Here is a 13,211-nt window from a genome sequence, read left to right as displayed (position 1 = left end):
ACTTTTTTTTTTTACCGCTTGTATATTTGAGAAAATAAAACAATGCATTGTGACACAAGACCAGGTGGGATAGAGGTAGGGAGGGTGACAGGAGGTTTCACTGCAAAGGGCCCAGGAGAGAGTGCAGAGCAGATCTTGAGGTGTGTGCTGGGGCTTCTGGCTCAGGAGCAGAGGCTGAGGAGACATCAGGGAGGATGGGATCTGCTGGGCGCTGAGCCAAGGGGAGCCAGGACCTGAGAAAGAGCTCTTTCTCTCTGAAGAATTAGAGCCAAGCTGGAGCGATTTCACGAGGAGAGGTAGAGGCAGAGGTCCTTCCTTCCCTGCTGTCCACCTTCACTTCAGCTCAGGAGTCCTGCAGGAGTCAGAGGACAAAATGCTTCCAGACCTAACTAAGAACATGGCTTCTTGTCCCCTACTGGAGCTTCTCCTTATCACATGTGGGAAGAGGCAGCAGTGGAGTGGGGAAAGGGAGTGCTATCAAATAGCCCTAGGCCAATGCTACTTTACAGAAAGGTGGTGGTGGGGGGGTTGTTTTGTATCACTATTTAGGATTGAACTCAGGACCTGAGCACCGTCCCTTACCCTTTTTTTTTTTTCCTTTTCCTCAACTCTGTCATTCTACCATTTGATCTACAACTCCACTCTGGCTTCTTGGTGGTTAACTAGAAATAACAATCTACAGGACATTGTTGCTCTGACTACCTTTAAATCAGGATGCTCAGTTCTCAGCCTCCTGAGTAGCTGAGATTATAGGCATGAGCCACCAGGGGTGTCTATACCACAACTTTTTAGTAAATGCAGAGTGGGCCTGGGACATAGCCCATTGGTACAGCAATTGTTTACCATACAAAAGGCACTGGATTTGAATCTCAGAAACACACACACACACACACACACACACACACCAAGGAGAATGAGTAAAGAAAAAAAGTGCAGAGGACTAGGTTTAGCTCACATTTCTGCTTCATCAAAAATTTGATTGCAACCTGGGTGCCGGGCTCACGCCTGGAATCCTAGCTGAGATCTGACAACTGCCATTCAAAGCCAACCTGGGCACTAAAGACTGTGAGACTTATCTCCAATTAACCACTAGAAAACCTGAAGTGGCACTGTGGCTCAAGGGATAGGGTGGTGACCTTGAGCTGAAAAGCTTAGGGACAACGCCCAAACCCAGAGTTCAAGCCCAACCACCACCACCAAAAAAAATTGATCCCAATTCTAAGCCGGTCACTTGTGTCACTTCTGGTAGGAGAAGCAAGTCTTTGTGAGAGAGGATGAGAGAACATTACCTGCTGGCTGAAGTCCAGAGTGTCCTGCAATGGAGAAAAGAGGACAGAAACTGAACTCTACAGAGGCTGCAAACAAAAGATCACTGACTGACACCTTCTACCTGAGACTTCTCTAACCCCACTGAGGCAGGAGGGATGGGGAGGGGACACAGAGGAGACAGGGAAAGCATCTTAGTTTTAATCTTTCTTTTAATGAACCAAACCAGGGCCACACTCACAAGTTAAAACTAGGAAGCAACTAAAAACCAGTTAAACTTCCAGCTACTCAAATACTAAATTACAAAAACTAGGAGACCCCAATATATGAGAAGTAATGCATCTACTATCTGGTGAAAGTAACTTTAACCCCTCTATACATTACCTAGATAATAAAAAATAATAATAATAAAATAATAAGATACACATACACACACAAAAAAAAGAACTCGGAGACCACATAGGGGCTACCTAAATTTGCTCTCTCTGTTAGAATGGTAAAATAACAAAGCCAAGTAACGCTGTGAATGAATAGACTCAGGAAGATGACAAACTTCTCTAGAGGAGGGAAGTTCAAAAGCTCACCTATTTTCTCCAGGTTTCAGAAAGCATCAGAGACACCTCCATATTTTAGAATACTAAGCAGCGTCTCCCTCAGCCTCAAGGACCATTGCCTGGGTGGGGGCTGCCAGATGACATGAGTTCTCATGGGTTCTCAGCTCAGAAAGAATACAGACAGCAGATAGCAGCCGCCGTTTTGGATCTTTAAGTGTCTCTTCCTACAGATGGGAAGGAGGAAATGTTTTCCTCACTTTCTATCTATCCATACCTTCATCTTGCTCTAGTGAAACAAATCCTTGGGAAAGGTTTCATCTCATGAGTCTTCTTTACAGAAGACACTATACCATGCTTTTGATAACGATTAGGGAGACTCCCTAATCGTGACCTCGGAGGCCACATGGAAAAAGAAACTTCATATAGGTCCAAGGCTATCTTAAGAGCTAATCTCAGGGAAGCCACATTTTGTATTTTGAAAAAACGAACAAACAAAAAGAAAACACCCCCCCCCCCAAAAAAAATCTGTGTACTGAAACCCTCAACTCCGGAAAGCTTTGTTACCTTTTGAATTCCTGACGTAGATGAAGAGCCCTGCTCCCAGGAAGAGCAGCCCCAGCACCAAGCCCCCAACTCCACTCATCATCTTGCCCCGTGCAGATCCAGAATGGGGCTCTGAAAACACAGGCAGGGTTGGTTATATGTGTACAGAAACACAGATTTCCTCATGACAGTCTAAGCTTCAGACTCTTGTGATGCCTGCCCACATGAAGGAGATTTAGCCATTCCTGGGAACAAGAGAATTAAAAAATCACCCTGAGCCGAGTGGCAGAGGCTCAGGTCTGTAGTCCCAGATATTCAGGAGGCTGAGATCTGAGAATTTTGATTGGAAATCAGACAGGGCAAAAAAGTCTATGCATCTCTAATCTCCTGTTGACCACCCAAAACACAGAAGTGAAGCCATGGTTCAAATGGCAGATGTTAGCCCTGAGAAAAGAAGCTTTGGCACAGTGACCAGGCCCGAAGTTCACATCTTCCTACAACCACACGCACCTCCCCACCCTGCCACTGCCATTTACTCTGCATATCTGAAGGTTTATACACTGAATTCAGATAATTACACAGTTGAATTGCCATGTATTTTATAAAACCAGGAACTCAGTGATGTTTCAGAGCGAGTAGAGGATGACAGAGCTAAGGCTGACAGAGCTGAGACTGCATGGATGACTCTCACATCACAAACAACCCTGCACGGCTACTCTTCTCAAATTCCACTGAATGACCCAGAGCAGCAGCAGAGCAGAGCAGTCCTGAGGCTGAGGCTGAGAAGGAACTATGACCTGTGGGTTTCCAGGGATTTCAGAACACTGTGTTGTTGCTGTTGTTTTGTTTTGTTTTTTGGTAAATTCTGGGGCTTGCGCACTGGGCCAGGGCGCTGTCCCTGAGCTCTTCAGCTCAAGACTACCACCCTACCCCTGAGCCACAGCCCCACTTCGCGTTTTCTAGTGATTAACTGGAGATGAGAGTCTCATGTTCTTTAGTACTTGGGTTGCTGTGAACAGTGATCCTCAGATCTCAGTCTCCTGAGTAGTTAGGATTACAGGCATGAGCCACCACCCCCGCCCTGGAATACTGTCTGGATTGATAAAATCATGTCCTGTGGCTCATGAGTGTTTCTAGATACATTCCAGGCTCCATCCCTCAGTGACCTCAGCTGAAGAAAGGAACCCAGAATAAAGGAGAATCCAGGGTGGGAGAATCCTGAGGATGTGGTGCAGGGAGAGGAGTCTGCACTCAGGAGCAGGCCAGGTCTCCATCAGCCATGAGCAATCAGTAAAGTCACTCACTCCACTCCACGGTGACAGGACTGTCCAGGCTGGGGTGCTCCACGTGGCAGGTGTAGACGTCTCCCTGGTGGGGGGTCATTTCCAGCATCACCAGGGTCTGGAAGGTCCAGTCTCCATTGAGCACCAGGCCTGAGGACACCACCCCAGCCTCCTCCTCCTGGCCATTGCGGAACCACCTGACTTCAACGTGGCCTGGGTAGAATCCATTCACAGCGCACACCAGGAGGTTGTGGTGCTTCAGGGGCTCAGTCTTGGTGGGGTACACGCTCACCTCAGGCTTCACTAGAGAAGAAAAGGCAGAAGTCACAAGGCGGCACAATCCTCCTGGGTCTCTTGTGTCTGTCCAAAAACCCAGGTTCAAGTCCCTGCTGGGGACTTGATACAATTCAGAAAAAAAGTAGTCATTCAGATACAAGCAGGCGTCCAGGACTGGCAGAGGGAAGGATAATCACACAAAAACACGGACAATGAAAGGGGGGTTGGAGGCTACAAAGGAATGAGGAAGTAAGAAAATAAAGGATTGAAGAAATGTCTGTGGGGCTCTTAATCTTTGGAACTAGGACCTCACAGGAAGAATAAAGAAAGAGCTACTAGTCAAGAGTCTGTCTTCAAGAACGCCAGGCTAAGCTCTGTGTAGAGGAAGATGGTTGGGATAGGCTGACACGCTGTCCTCCTCTCTCATGTCTGTAACACTTGATCTCTTTCTCTGTCACATTTCTCCAGAAATATACTTTCCTGTCACTTTTTGTTTTGTTTGCAGTTTAGGAATTGTTTTTCATTCCTTTCAACACACTTCATCTATGGGAAAAGAAGCCCTTCATCTTCCTGTGTTGAGAATGCTGGATGCCATTAGCACAGCATTTCCCCTTGGGATCAGGCAAGTCAGTTGAACTCGAGTTGATTGAAATTGTAATGGTATTAAGTATTGTCATGGAACAAGGCGCCCATTTTTGTGGGATTGTTTTCTTTATTCTGCATCCTTCCTCTTCCTTGGTGTCTTCTTGTCTCCTCTCTCCTCTTCTCCATCTTCATTCAACTGCAACGCTGTTTGGAATTCAGTGAGTTTCATTTGGGGCAGCTTTTTAAATGCTGTTCTCGAAACTTTTCTCCTTAATCAGGCCATATGGGGATATGGGTTGGTGTCTCTGAGCAGAGGAGTGGAGAAGCAGCCCTTCCCTCAGCTGTGCTGGACTGTTCTACCTTTGTTTTTTCTGGGTCATGGGTCTTGAACTTGGCCTTGGCAAAATCCCTGAGCTCTTCAGCTCAAAACTACTGTCCTACCTCTGGGCCTGGATGTTGTCCCTGAGCTCTTCAACTCATGGCTACCACTTTTCCCTTGAGCTAAGCCCCACTTTCCGTTTTTTAGAGGTTAATTGGAGATAAGAATCTCAGGTCCTTTTGTTCCTGGGCTGGCTTTGAACCTTGATCCTCATATCTCAACCTCCTGAATAGCCAGGATTACAGCCGTGAGTGACGGTCCCAGGCTCTCTCTCATTTTTTCTTTCTCCCGGCTATGTCTTTGTTCTGTTAAAACACATCCTTGCTGAAACTTTCCCCGTGTGAGACTCTGTCTTTGTGAAACACTCCTGAAGTGGATCTCCAGGACCTGTGGATTTTCCTGGAAAGCAGGCAGGGAAAGGGGCCGGGGAAGGGGAACCATCATCCACCCTAATGACAGAAGGGTCACAGGCCTGCGCAGGCATAAAGTGAGAGCTGAACTTTAACATAACCCATGAGAGGTGCTGTAGGCCTGGCTCAAGTGGTAGAGAACCTGTCGTGCAAGAATGTGGCCTGGAGTTCAATCCTTAGTCATGTGAAATGGGGGTGGGGCAGGATGGAGTGCTCTGTTCTCTTTTTTAATTTTCTTTAGTTTTGTGCTTATTTCCAGCTTCTGACCATCTTCTTCTGCTCAGAACAGAAATGAATACAGAGGGACCTACAGGAACACAACCACACACATGAACACACATATACACGTGAACACACACATGAACACGCATGAACACATGCACATGCATGAACACCACACACATGAACACCACACACACATGAATACACACCCACACACATGAACACTCGCACACACATGAACACCCCCACACTCATGAACACCCACACACATGAACACCCCTACACACATGAACACTCACACACATGAACACACACATGAACACACACCTGAACGCCTGCACACACATGAACACTGCACACATGAACACCCGCACACACATGAACACCACACACACATGAACACACGTGAATACTACACACACATGAACACCCGCACACACATGAACACACGTGAATACCACACACACATGAACACCCGCACTCCCGCAGGCCCGCGCTCTCCCGGCCCCGCCCGGCTCACCTCGGCGCTGCACGGTGTGGCTCTCCCAGACTTGGTAGTTGTGTCTGCACACGGTGTCCACCTCCGCCCGTCTCTGCTCCAGGAGGTCCTTCTGGCTGTTCCAGTACCTGGCGTCAGGCTCCCCGAGCTTGGTCAAGGCGCGGTACTCCCCGACGTCGCTGTCGAAGCGCGCGTACTCCTCCTGGTTGTAGACGTTTCTCACCACAGCCCGCACGTGCTGCGTCCCGTTGAGGTAATGACACTCTCCTTTGAATTGAATCAGGAACCCCGCTGCGGGGACAGGAGCCGTCACAGGCCCGGCCTCTGCACCTCTCACCACGGACTCCTGGAGGATCAGCTCCTCTCCAGGACTCCAACACGAGGGGACATGAGATGGGGCCACAGGGACCCCGGAGGACCCCATGTCACAAGAGCCACCCGTGCGCGGGGCGGAGCGAGGAGGTCTGGGAAGGGGGGACGAGGAGAGTCTGGGGAGGGGAGGCAAGAAGGGACAGAGGAGGGGGGGACGTGGCAGGCCAGGGAGGGGGACGAGGAGGGCCTGGGGGGAGGCGGGGGGGGGGGGGAGAAGAATGGGGGGGACGAGGAGGGCCTGAGGAGGGGGGACGAGGAGGGCCTGAGGAGGGGGGACGAGGAGGGTCTGGGGGGGCGGTGCGAGGAGGGTCTGAGGAGGGGGTCGAGGAGGGTCGGGGGAGGGTCGGGGGGTGAGGAGGGTCTGGAAGAGGAGGGGGAGGAAGGTCTGGGAGAGAGTCGAGGAGGGTCTGGTGGAGGCAGGGGTGAGGAGAGTCGGGGATGCGAGGAGGATCTGGGGAGGGGGTGAGGAGGATCTGGGGAGGGGGTGGGGAGGATCGGGGAGGGGGGCGGGACGGAGTCGGAGGGGGCGGGGTCCGACGGAGCAGGGCGAGGTAGGTCTGAGTGGGGGGGGAGAGGAGGGTCGGGGAAGGGGTCGAGGAGGGTCTGGAGAGGCAGGGTGAGAAGGATGTGGGGGAGGGGGTAAAAAAGGGTCTGGGGAGGGGGGACATGGCCACCCAGGGCAGGATCCAGACACCCTTCCAGGTCAGGGCACTGACAATCACTACACCCACCAAGACCACGGCAGGGATCAACTCCTGGAAATTTCCACCCAGTCCCCACCTAAAGAACAAGGGAAATTCACCACCTCTCTCACATCTTCTGTTCAATATCTGCAACCGCCCCTTCCCCAAAGGGGAGAAGATCAGAAGTGCCAGTGTTTCCTGCATTACTTCATGTTCTTGGCCCACAGTAAAACTCAGCCTTAGTTCTGTAATTCCTGCACGGTGGTAAAATGACTCGATTGGAGGCCAAAGTGGGTGAGTGCCAGGCTCTGCTGTCCACACCTGCAGCCCAGGATACCCGGGAGGCTGGGATAGGAGGAGCAAAGCTCAAAGCAGTCCACACTGGAGAGGCTGTGAAACTTTCATCTCCAAGAAATCAGCAGCAAGCTGGATGGGAAGCTGTGTCTCCAGTGGTACAGAGACTGCCTTGAGAGAAACTCCAAGGGACAGCACCCAGGTCATGAGTTCAAAACTCAGTACACCCCCAAAAAAATGGTGATAAGAGAATGATGGTGTCACAGGCCAAGCAGAAGAGACTGACAGCGAGGTCCACCATGAGATCACTGCCCCAGACACCAGCACCCAGCCCACTCATCCCCATAACCCACAGGCAGAACAAGCCCAGAGGGCAAGGCCTCCTCTGCTGTCACACCACAGGGCACCACACACACCCCTCCACATGGAGACCATGAAGCAGGGCTGGTAAGGACTTGTGCTCACAGCCATCTGCCTCACCCCTGCGGGGAGCCTCCAGCCACTCCTCCACCTCTCCTGCCCACAGCTCTGCATCTCTTCCTTCACATGATCTGTCTGGAACATTCTGTGGAGACCTCCTTTAGCCTGGAGCCTGGGGCGGGCCTGGGCTGCCCTGAGAATTCCAACAGGGAAAACTCACCATTTCCCTCCACTCTGCTAGCTTCAATGAGTGAAGGTGAGGCACGAGAGCCAGCACTCCAGACATTATCCAGCAATGGGAAATGTCAGAGCTACGAAGTTCCAGTAACAGAGCAGCAGGAAGAAGCTGCGTGGAATTGGGGGTCAAGGAAGGACTGTGGGGTCACCTTCAAGGTTGGACTGGGAAGGTCACTTGGATGTGAGCCAGATGTAGTGTGCATTGTCACATAGATCTACAAATGTCACACGCATGACAACTGCTACTTGCTAAGTGACAGGCTGAGGTACATAGGCCTGCAAACACGCCAGTGCTCCAGGCCAGAACAGCAGATCTGCTCATCACTGCAAAAAATAATAACCGTGGGGAAAAGGACCTTTTGTTCTCCAGAGCAGATCCTAAGGACCCCTGTCCAGAGCACAGCCTCCTCCTCAGGCAGCTGCTTAGCCATCTCCTCTCCAACCCTCGCTTCCTCAGTTCTGCTCTCCTCAATCCCTGCCATCCACTTCCTTCCACACCATTCTTCCTACAGCCAAGGTCAAGTGGAGGGGACTGAGGTCTCACTTCCCTGCCACACCCTCCCTTCAGCTCCTCCTGTGTCTCACCACCACTGGCCCTTCCTTTCTTCCTTCCTTCCTTCCTTCCTTCCTTCCTTCCTTCCTTCCTTCCTTCCTTCCTTCCTTCCTTTCCTCCTCCTCCTCCTCCTCCTCTTTCTCCTCTTCTTCCTCCTCTGAAAGTTGTCTTCTATTTCCACGGGTCAGTTCCCCTTGGTTTTCCTCCAGGGACCCTGCTCACCCTTCTCTGTCCCCTCCTGGCCCTGCCCTTCTTGGTTCCTAAGCACAATGTCTCCCTCAGTAACCTATTTGCCTTCTTGAAATCTAGTCCAGTCCTTGTGTCAGTGACGCCAACGTAACCTCCACCTGAGCCTCTCCCTGACCTCCATTCTCTTACGTTCACCTGATCCTTGACAGCTCCACACAGCATTTCAACATCACCTCAGACTTGAACTGGACAAAACGTTCAGCTTGTAATGTTGCCCACGTGAAACCTGTGCTGTTGCCGTCTGGCCTGTCTCTGCCCAAAGCTCCACTGTCCTCTGCCTAGGAAGCCAACCTTCTCAGGAAGCACTCCATGCTTTCTCCACCCTCTGTGTGCATGCGCAGTGGATGGGAAGCCCTGCCCCTCACAGCCCATCAGGTCTTGTTATTGTCTTCATGAGAACAAGACATATTTGCCTTCCCCTGCACATTTCTGCTATGATCCTAAACGAGGTTCCTACTTCACATGTGAACCCGATAATCCAATCTCACATAGCAGCTAAAATTCTTTTTCGTTCAGTATGAATTGAAATACCTTGAAACCACGTAGGAGCTTCAACAAAATCTGCATTTCCTTTGTGGTGATGCTAGGGCTCCTGACCTCATCTTCCACCACCGCATCTTGTGTCCCCACAACCTACACTCAAGTTCATTACAATGAAGCCACTAAAATGTCCTCGCATTTCCACATGGTTCCTGTTTTCTCACTTTGTCTCTTAGGTCTTCACTGGTTGTCTTTTTCTTTTTTTATTGTAATGTGTAGAGGGGTTACAGTTACATTCGCCAGATAAAAGGTGCATTACTTCTCACACATTGATACCCCTTCTCATGTTTTTGCCTCCATTTTCCTCCCCCCACCTCTTTTTTTTTTTTAACTTGGGGCTTCAATTCTGTCCCTGAGCTCTTCTGCTCAAGCCTAGCACTCTACCACTTTGAGCCACAGTACCACTTTTCTAGTGGTTTTCTAGTGGTTAATTGGAATTAAGAGTGTCAGGAACTTTCATGTCTGAATTGGCTCTGAACTGTGCTCTTCCAATCTCAGCTAGTATTACAGGTGTGAGCCACTGGGCCCAGCCTTCTCTTTCTTTTTCTTTCAGCTAAATGCCACTCTCTTAAAGAGAGTTCCCCGAGAACTACAGTGGTCTGAATCTAATTGTTTTTGTTCCACAAGTTTGATGCCATTTTTCCCCCCAGATTACTTATTACTCTCTCCAACTTTTTTGTAGAAGTTTGTAGAGTTACTATCTTACTTTCCTGTCACTAGAAGAGAATGCTATGAGTGAGTCAAGAATAGAGGACAGTGTATAGCTTACTCAAAAACCTGTCTGTGATTTCCAGAACCAGTGTTCTGGACTGACCACAGTGTGTGACCTGAAAAGCAAGAAATGTTTCAAGCTCCAACACTGGTTTATTCCAGCCACATATTCAATGTCTTCCACATCCAGAAAAATTTAAACACACTTCCTCTCTTTCTCCTCCTTCTAAGTGTCCATAGACAAAGAAAAAAACAAAATAATCAAGGAAATTAACTTTCATGTCTGATGGATCTTTTCAGTACTTCTGTAAAGCTCATGGATTTTTAGTTGGAGTAGCAGTAAAATTATTATGGTTTTTTTCTTTTGTTGATTTGGTTATTTTTTTATTTTTTTTTTTTGCCAGTCCTGGGCTTGAGCTCAGGGCCTGAGCACTGTCCTTGGATTTTCTCAAGGCTAGAGCTCTACCACTTGAGCATCAGCACCACTTCCAGCTTTTTTCTGTGTATGTGGTACCGAGGAATCGAACCCGGGTCTTCATGCATGCTAGGCAAGCACTTTAACCACTAGGCCAAACCCCCGGCCTGATTTGGTTATTTTTTAAGATGAAGTAATGGTAGAAGTAACTAGACATGTATAATTAAGGGAAAATAGCTTTGGGTGTTTGTGCAGACTCTGGTAGGCCATAACTTCCCCTTACTTGCCTATTGGGTTCCAGCCTGATGAGTTGAAACCAATCTTCAGGTTTTCTTTGTGTCCATGCTGCAGCGTGCTGTTTAAAGCACAGTACATTGGTGATATTTACAACTGAAGCATAGTTCAAGTGGTAAAATATTGGCATTGCAAGCCTCAGTTCCATCAGGTCCTGAGTTTAATCTTAAGTGCTTCCAGAAACAATTGCTGATATTGCACTAATTTTTACTTCTTAAAAATATAGATTTTCATAAAATTTTCAAACCAGTTCAGTCCTCTCCTATAGGCTCAAGCCAGAGAATGGAGAATGTATGAGAAAATGATAGCACATATTATAGGTTCAGAAAAAAATTCATGAAAGGAACCCTAACTTGGGTCAAGTTTTTGGAAAGCTGCCTTAAGTACTTAAAGGCAGTAAAGAACAGTTTCCACTCTTCATTGTCGATAACACTTATCCAGCACACAGGAACTCTGCTTCATTTCAAGGTGCTGACCACAAGAATAAAAAGAGATCACTGGCAGGCCACCTGCAGTCCTGGCTACTCCAGAGACTGAGACCTGAGGATCATGGCTCAAATCCAGGGTAGAAAAGTCCCCATGAGACTTTTATCTCCAATGAACCACTCAAAAAGCAGATGTGGAGCTGTGGCTCAAAGGGATAGAGTGTTAACCTAGAGCAAAAGAGCTCAGAGCTGGTGCCAAGGCCCTGAGTTCAAGCCCCTCAACCAAGAGAGAGAGAGAGACAGAGAGACAGAGACAGAGACAGAGACAGAGAGAGAGACAGAGACAGAGACAGAGAGAGACCGAGAGAGAGAGAGAGAAAGACAGAGAGAGACAGAGAGAGAGACAGAGAGAGAGATCACTAACCCCACCAACCTTCAAGGTATCCCCAGCACAAGAACACAGGATTTACAAACACTGAAGTTCTAGGACCAGAGAGAAAATTTGAAGTACAACTCTTGGCACCATCTCTCACTGGCCTTCTGACATTTTCTTCTTTTTTTTTTCTTTTTCTTTTTTGCAAGTCCTGGGGCTTGAACTCAGGGCCTGAGCACTCTCCTTGGGTTTTGTCAAGGCTAGTGCTCTACCACAGCACCACTTCTGACTTTTTCTATGTATGTGGTACCAAGGAGCCAAACCCAGGTCTCCATGCATGCCAGGCAAACACTCTACCACTAGGCTAAACTCCTGGCCCCTTCTGACATTTTCAGAGAAACTAGGTAGTTCAATGTTTTGCTGGTTTAAAAAAAAAACAATAAAATAGAACAGAATTAAGCACATAAAACAGAATAGAACTAAGCATATAAAGTGGCCTAGAGCCTGGAGGATATATGATCTAAAGTTAGATAATTTATTGGATAAAATCTAGAAAGAAATGATTTATACATACATGCGTTTTACATAGATCTCATAAAGGAGATGAGCATTTAGACTACTGTTCATAGAAATAGTTTAGATTTCAGGGCGGGAGTTTGGCCTAGTGGTAGAGTGCTTGCCTAGCATGCATGAAGACCCGAGTTGGATTCCTTGGTACCATATACATAGAAAAAAGCCGGAAGTGGTGCTGAGATTCAAGTGGTAGAGCTCTAGCCTTGAAAAGTCCAAGGACAGTGTTGAGGCCCTGAGTTCTAGCCCAGGACTGGCAAAAAAAAAAAAAAAAAAAAAAAAAGTAGTTTAGATTTCATACATGTTATTGAAGAAATTCATTACAAATTATTGAAGAAATCTCAAGTGTTAAGGGATTTGTCCTGGACAAAATGAGGAAGTTATTGCCTCCTGCCCCCCCACCCCCCCCTACACTCACACTCATAGTATCCCAGCATCGGAGGGGGGCACTTACGTTGAAGGTCCCTGGTCAAAGCCACAGAAGGACTCAGCAGCATCAGTGTCACCAGCAGAGCTGCCATGTGGAAGCCTCCAGGGAGCCCTGGACATGCCATGCTGGAGATCAGGAGAGGAGGACTGGTTTGAGAACCAGGTAAGTCTCAATACAGCAAGAACTATGTACCCACTGTACTCAAATCCCAAGTAAGAACCCAGGGAGTCATTGCTTTAATGTTTGATTGGCCAAGCTCAGTGTGGACAAACCAATGAGCAGGAGAGATGGAAAACATCACCTGTTGCTGGGCAGAGATTCGATCTCAATGTGCTCTTCTGAAACTTCACCATTTCTTCAAATGAATGGCTTTTGCTTAATATTTTAACTGTTTAACCACACATATCTGAATTGTTTTATGTGGGTCACTATCTTGAGCCCATCAGGTGCTAGTCAGGGATATAGTCACAAAACTGGCTTCTCAAAGACAGCTGTTTGGACAACTATTGTATGTTCTTGTTTAGGAGTGAAAGCGGTAAAAGGTGGATGATGGTGACTTAGAAGGACTGCAATCTGGTACGTATTGCACCATAACTTAGTGCTGTCAATTTAGACGCATTATTTAACC

General features: G+C 48.2%; 1 protein-coding gene across 1 annotated transcript; it reads right to left on the bottom strand.

The window, feature by feature from the left end:
- LOC150047851 (HLA class II histocompatibility antigen, DR beta 4 chain-like) lies at nucleotides 1-12,748 on the bottom strand. Its single transcript, XM_090356063.1, has 6 exons — nucleotides 12,608-12,748; nucleotides 6,039-6,308; nucleotides 3,668-3,949; nucleotides 2,385-2,495; nucleotides 1,290-1,313; nucleotides 1-352 (listed from the first exon to the last, which is right to left on the bottom strand). The coding sequence occupies exons 1-6, from the start codon at nucleotides 12,705-12,707 to the stop codon at nucleotides 339-341; spliced, it is 801 nt and encodes a 266-aa protein (XP_090212189.1). The 5' UTR covers nucleotides 12,708-12,748; the 3' UTR covers nucleotides 1-338.
- Nucleotides 12,749-13,211: the final 463 nt, after the last annotated feature.

Source organism: Megascapheus bottae, chromosome 22, assembly GCF_031878675.1.
Source record: "Megascapheus bottae isolate mThoBot1 chromosome 22, mThoBot2.hap1, whole genome shotgun sequence".
In the NCBI taxonomy this organism is placed as follows: domain Eukaryota; kingdom Metazoa; phylum Chordata; class Mammalia; order Rodentia; family Geomyidae; genus Megascapheus; species Megascapheus bottae.
The sequence above is the reverse complement of the archived record's forward strand: the minus strand, read 5'-3'. Positions and strand labels throughout refer to the sequence as shown.

Excerpts from the sequence above, each read along its gene's own strand:
- LOC150047851 (XM_090356063.1), bottom strand. The coding sequence starts at position 12,707 with ATGGCATGTCCAGGGCTCCCTGGAGGCTTCCACATGGCAGCTCTGCTG. Across the intron at positions 3,950-6,038 it reads CCACACCGTGCAGCGCCGAG|TGAAGCCTGAGGTGAGCGTG; the intron begins GTGAGCCGGGCG and ends TTTCTTCTCTAG. Across the intron at positions 1,314-2,384 it reads CTACGTCAGGAATTCAAAAG|GACACTCTGGACTTCAGCCA; the intron begins GTAACAAAGCTT and ends TCTCCATTGCAG.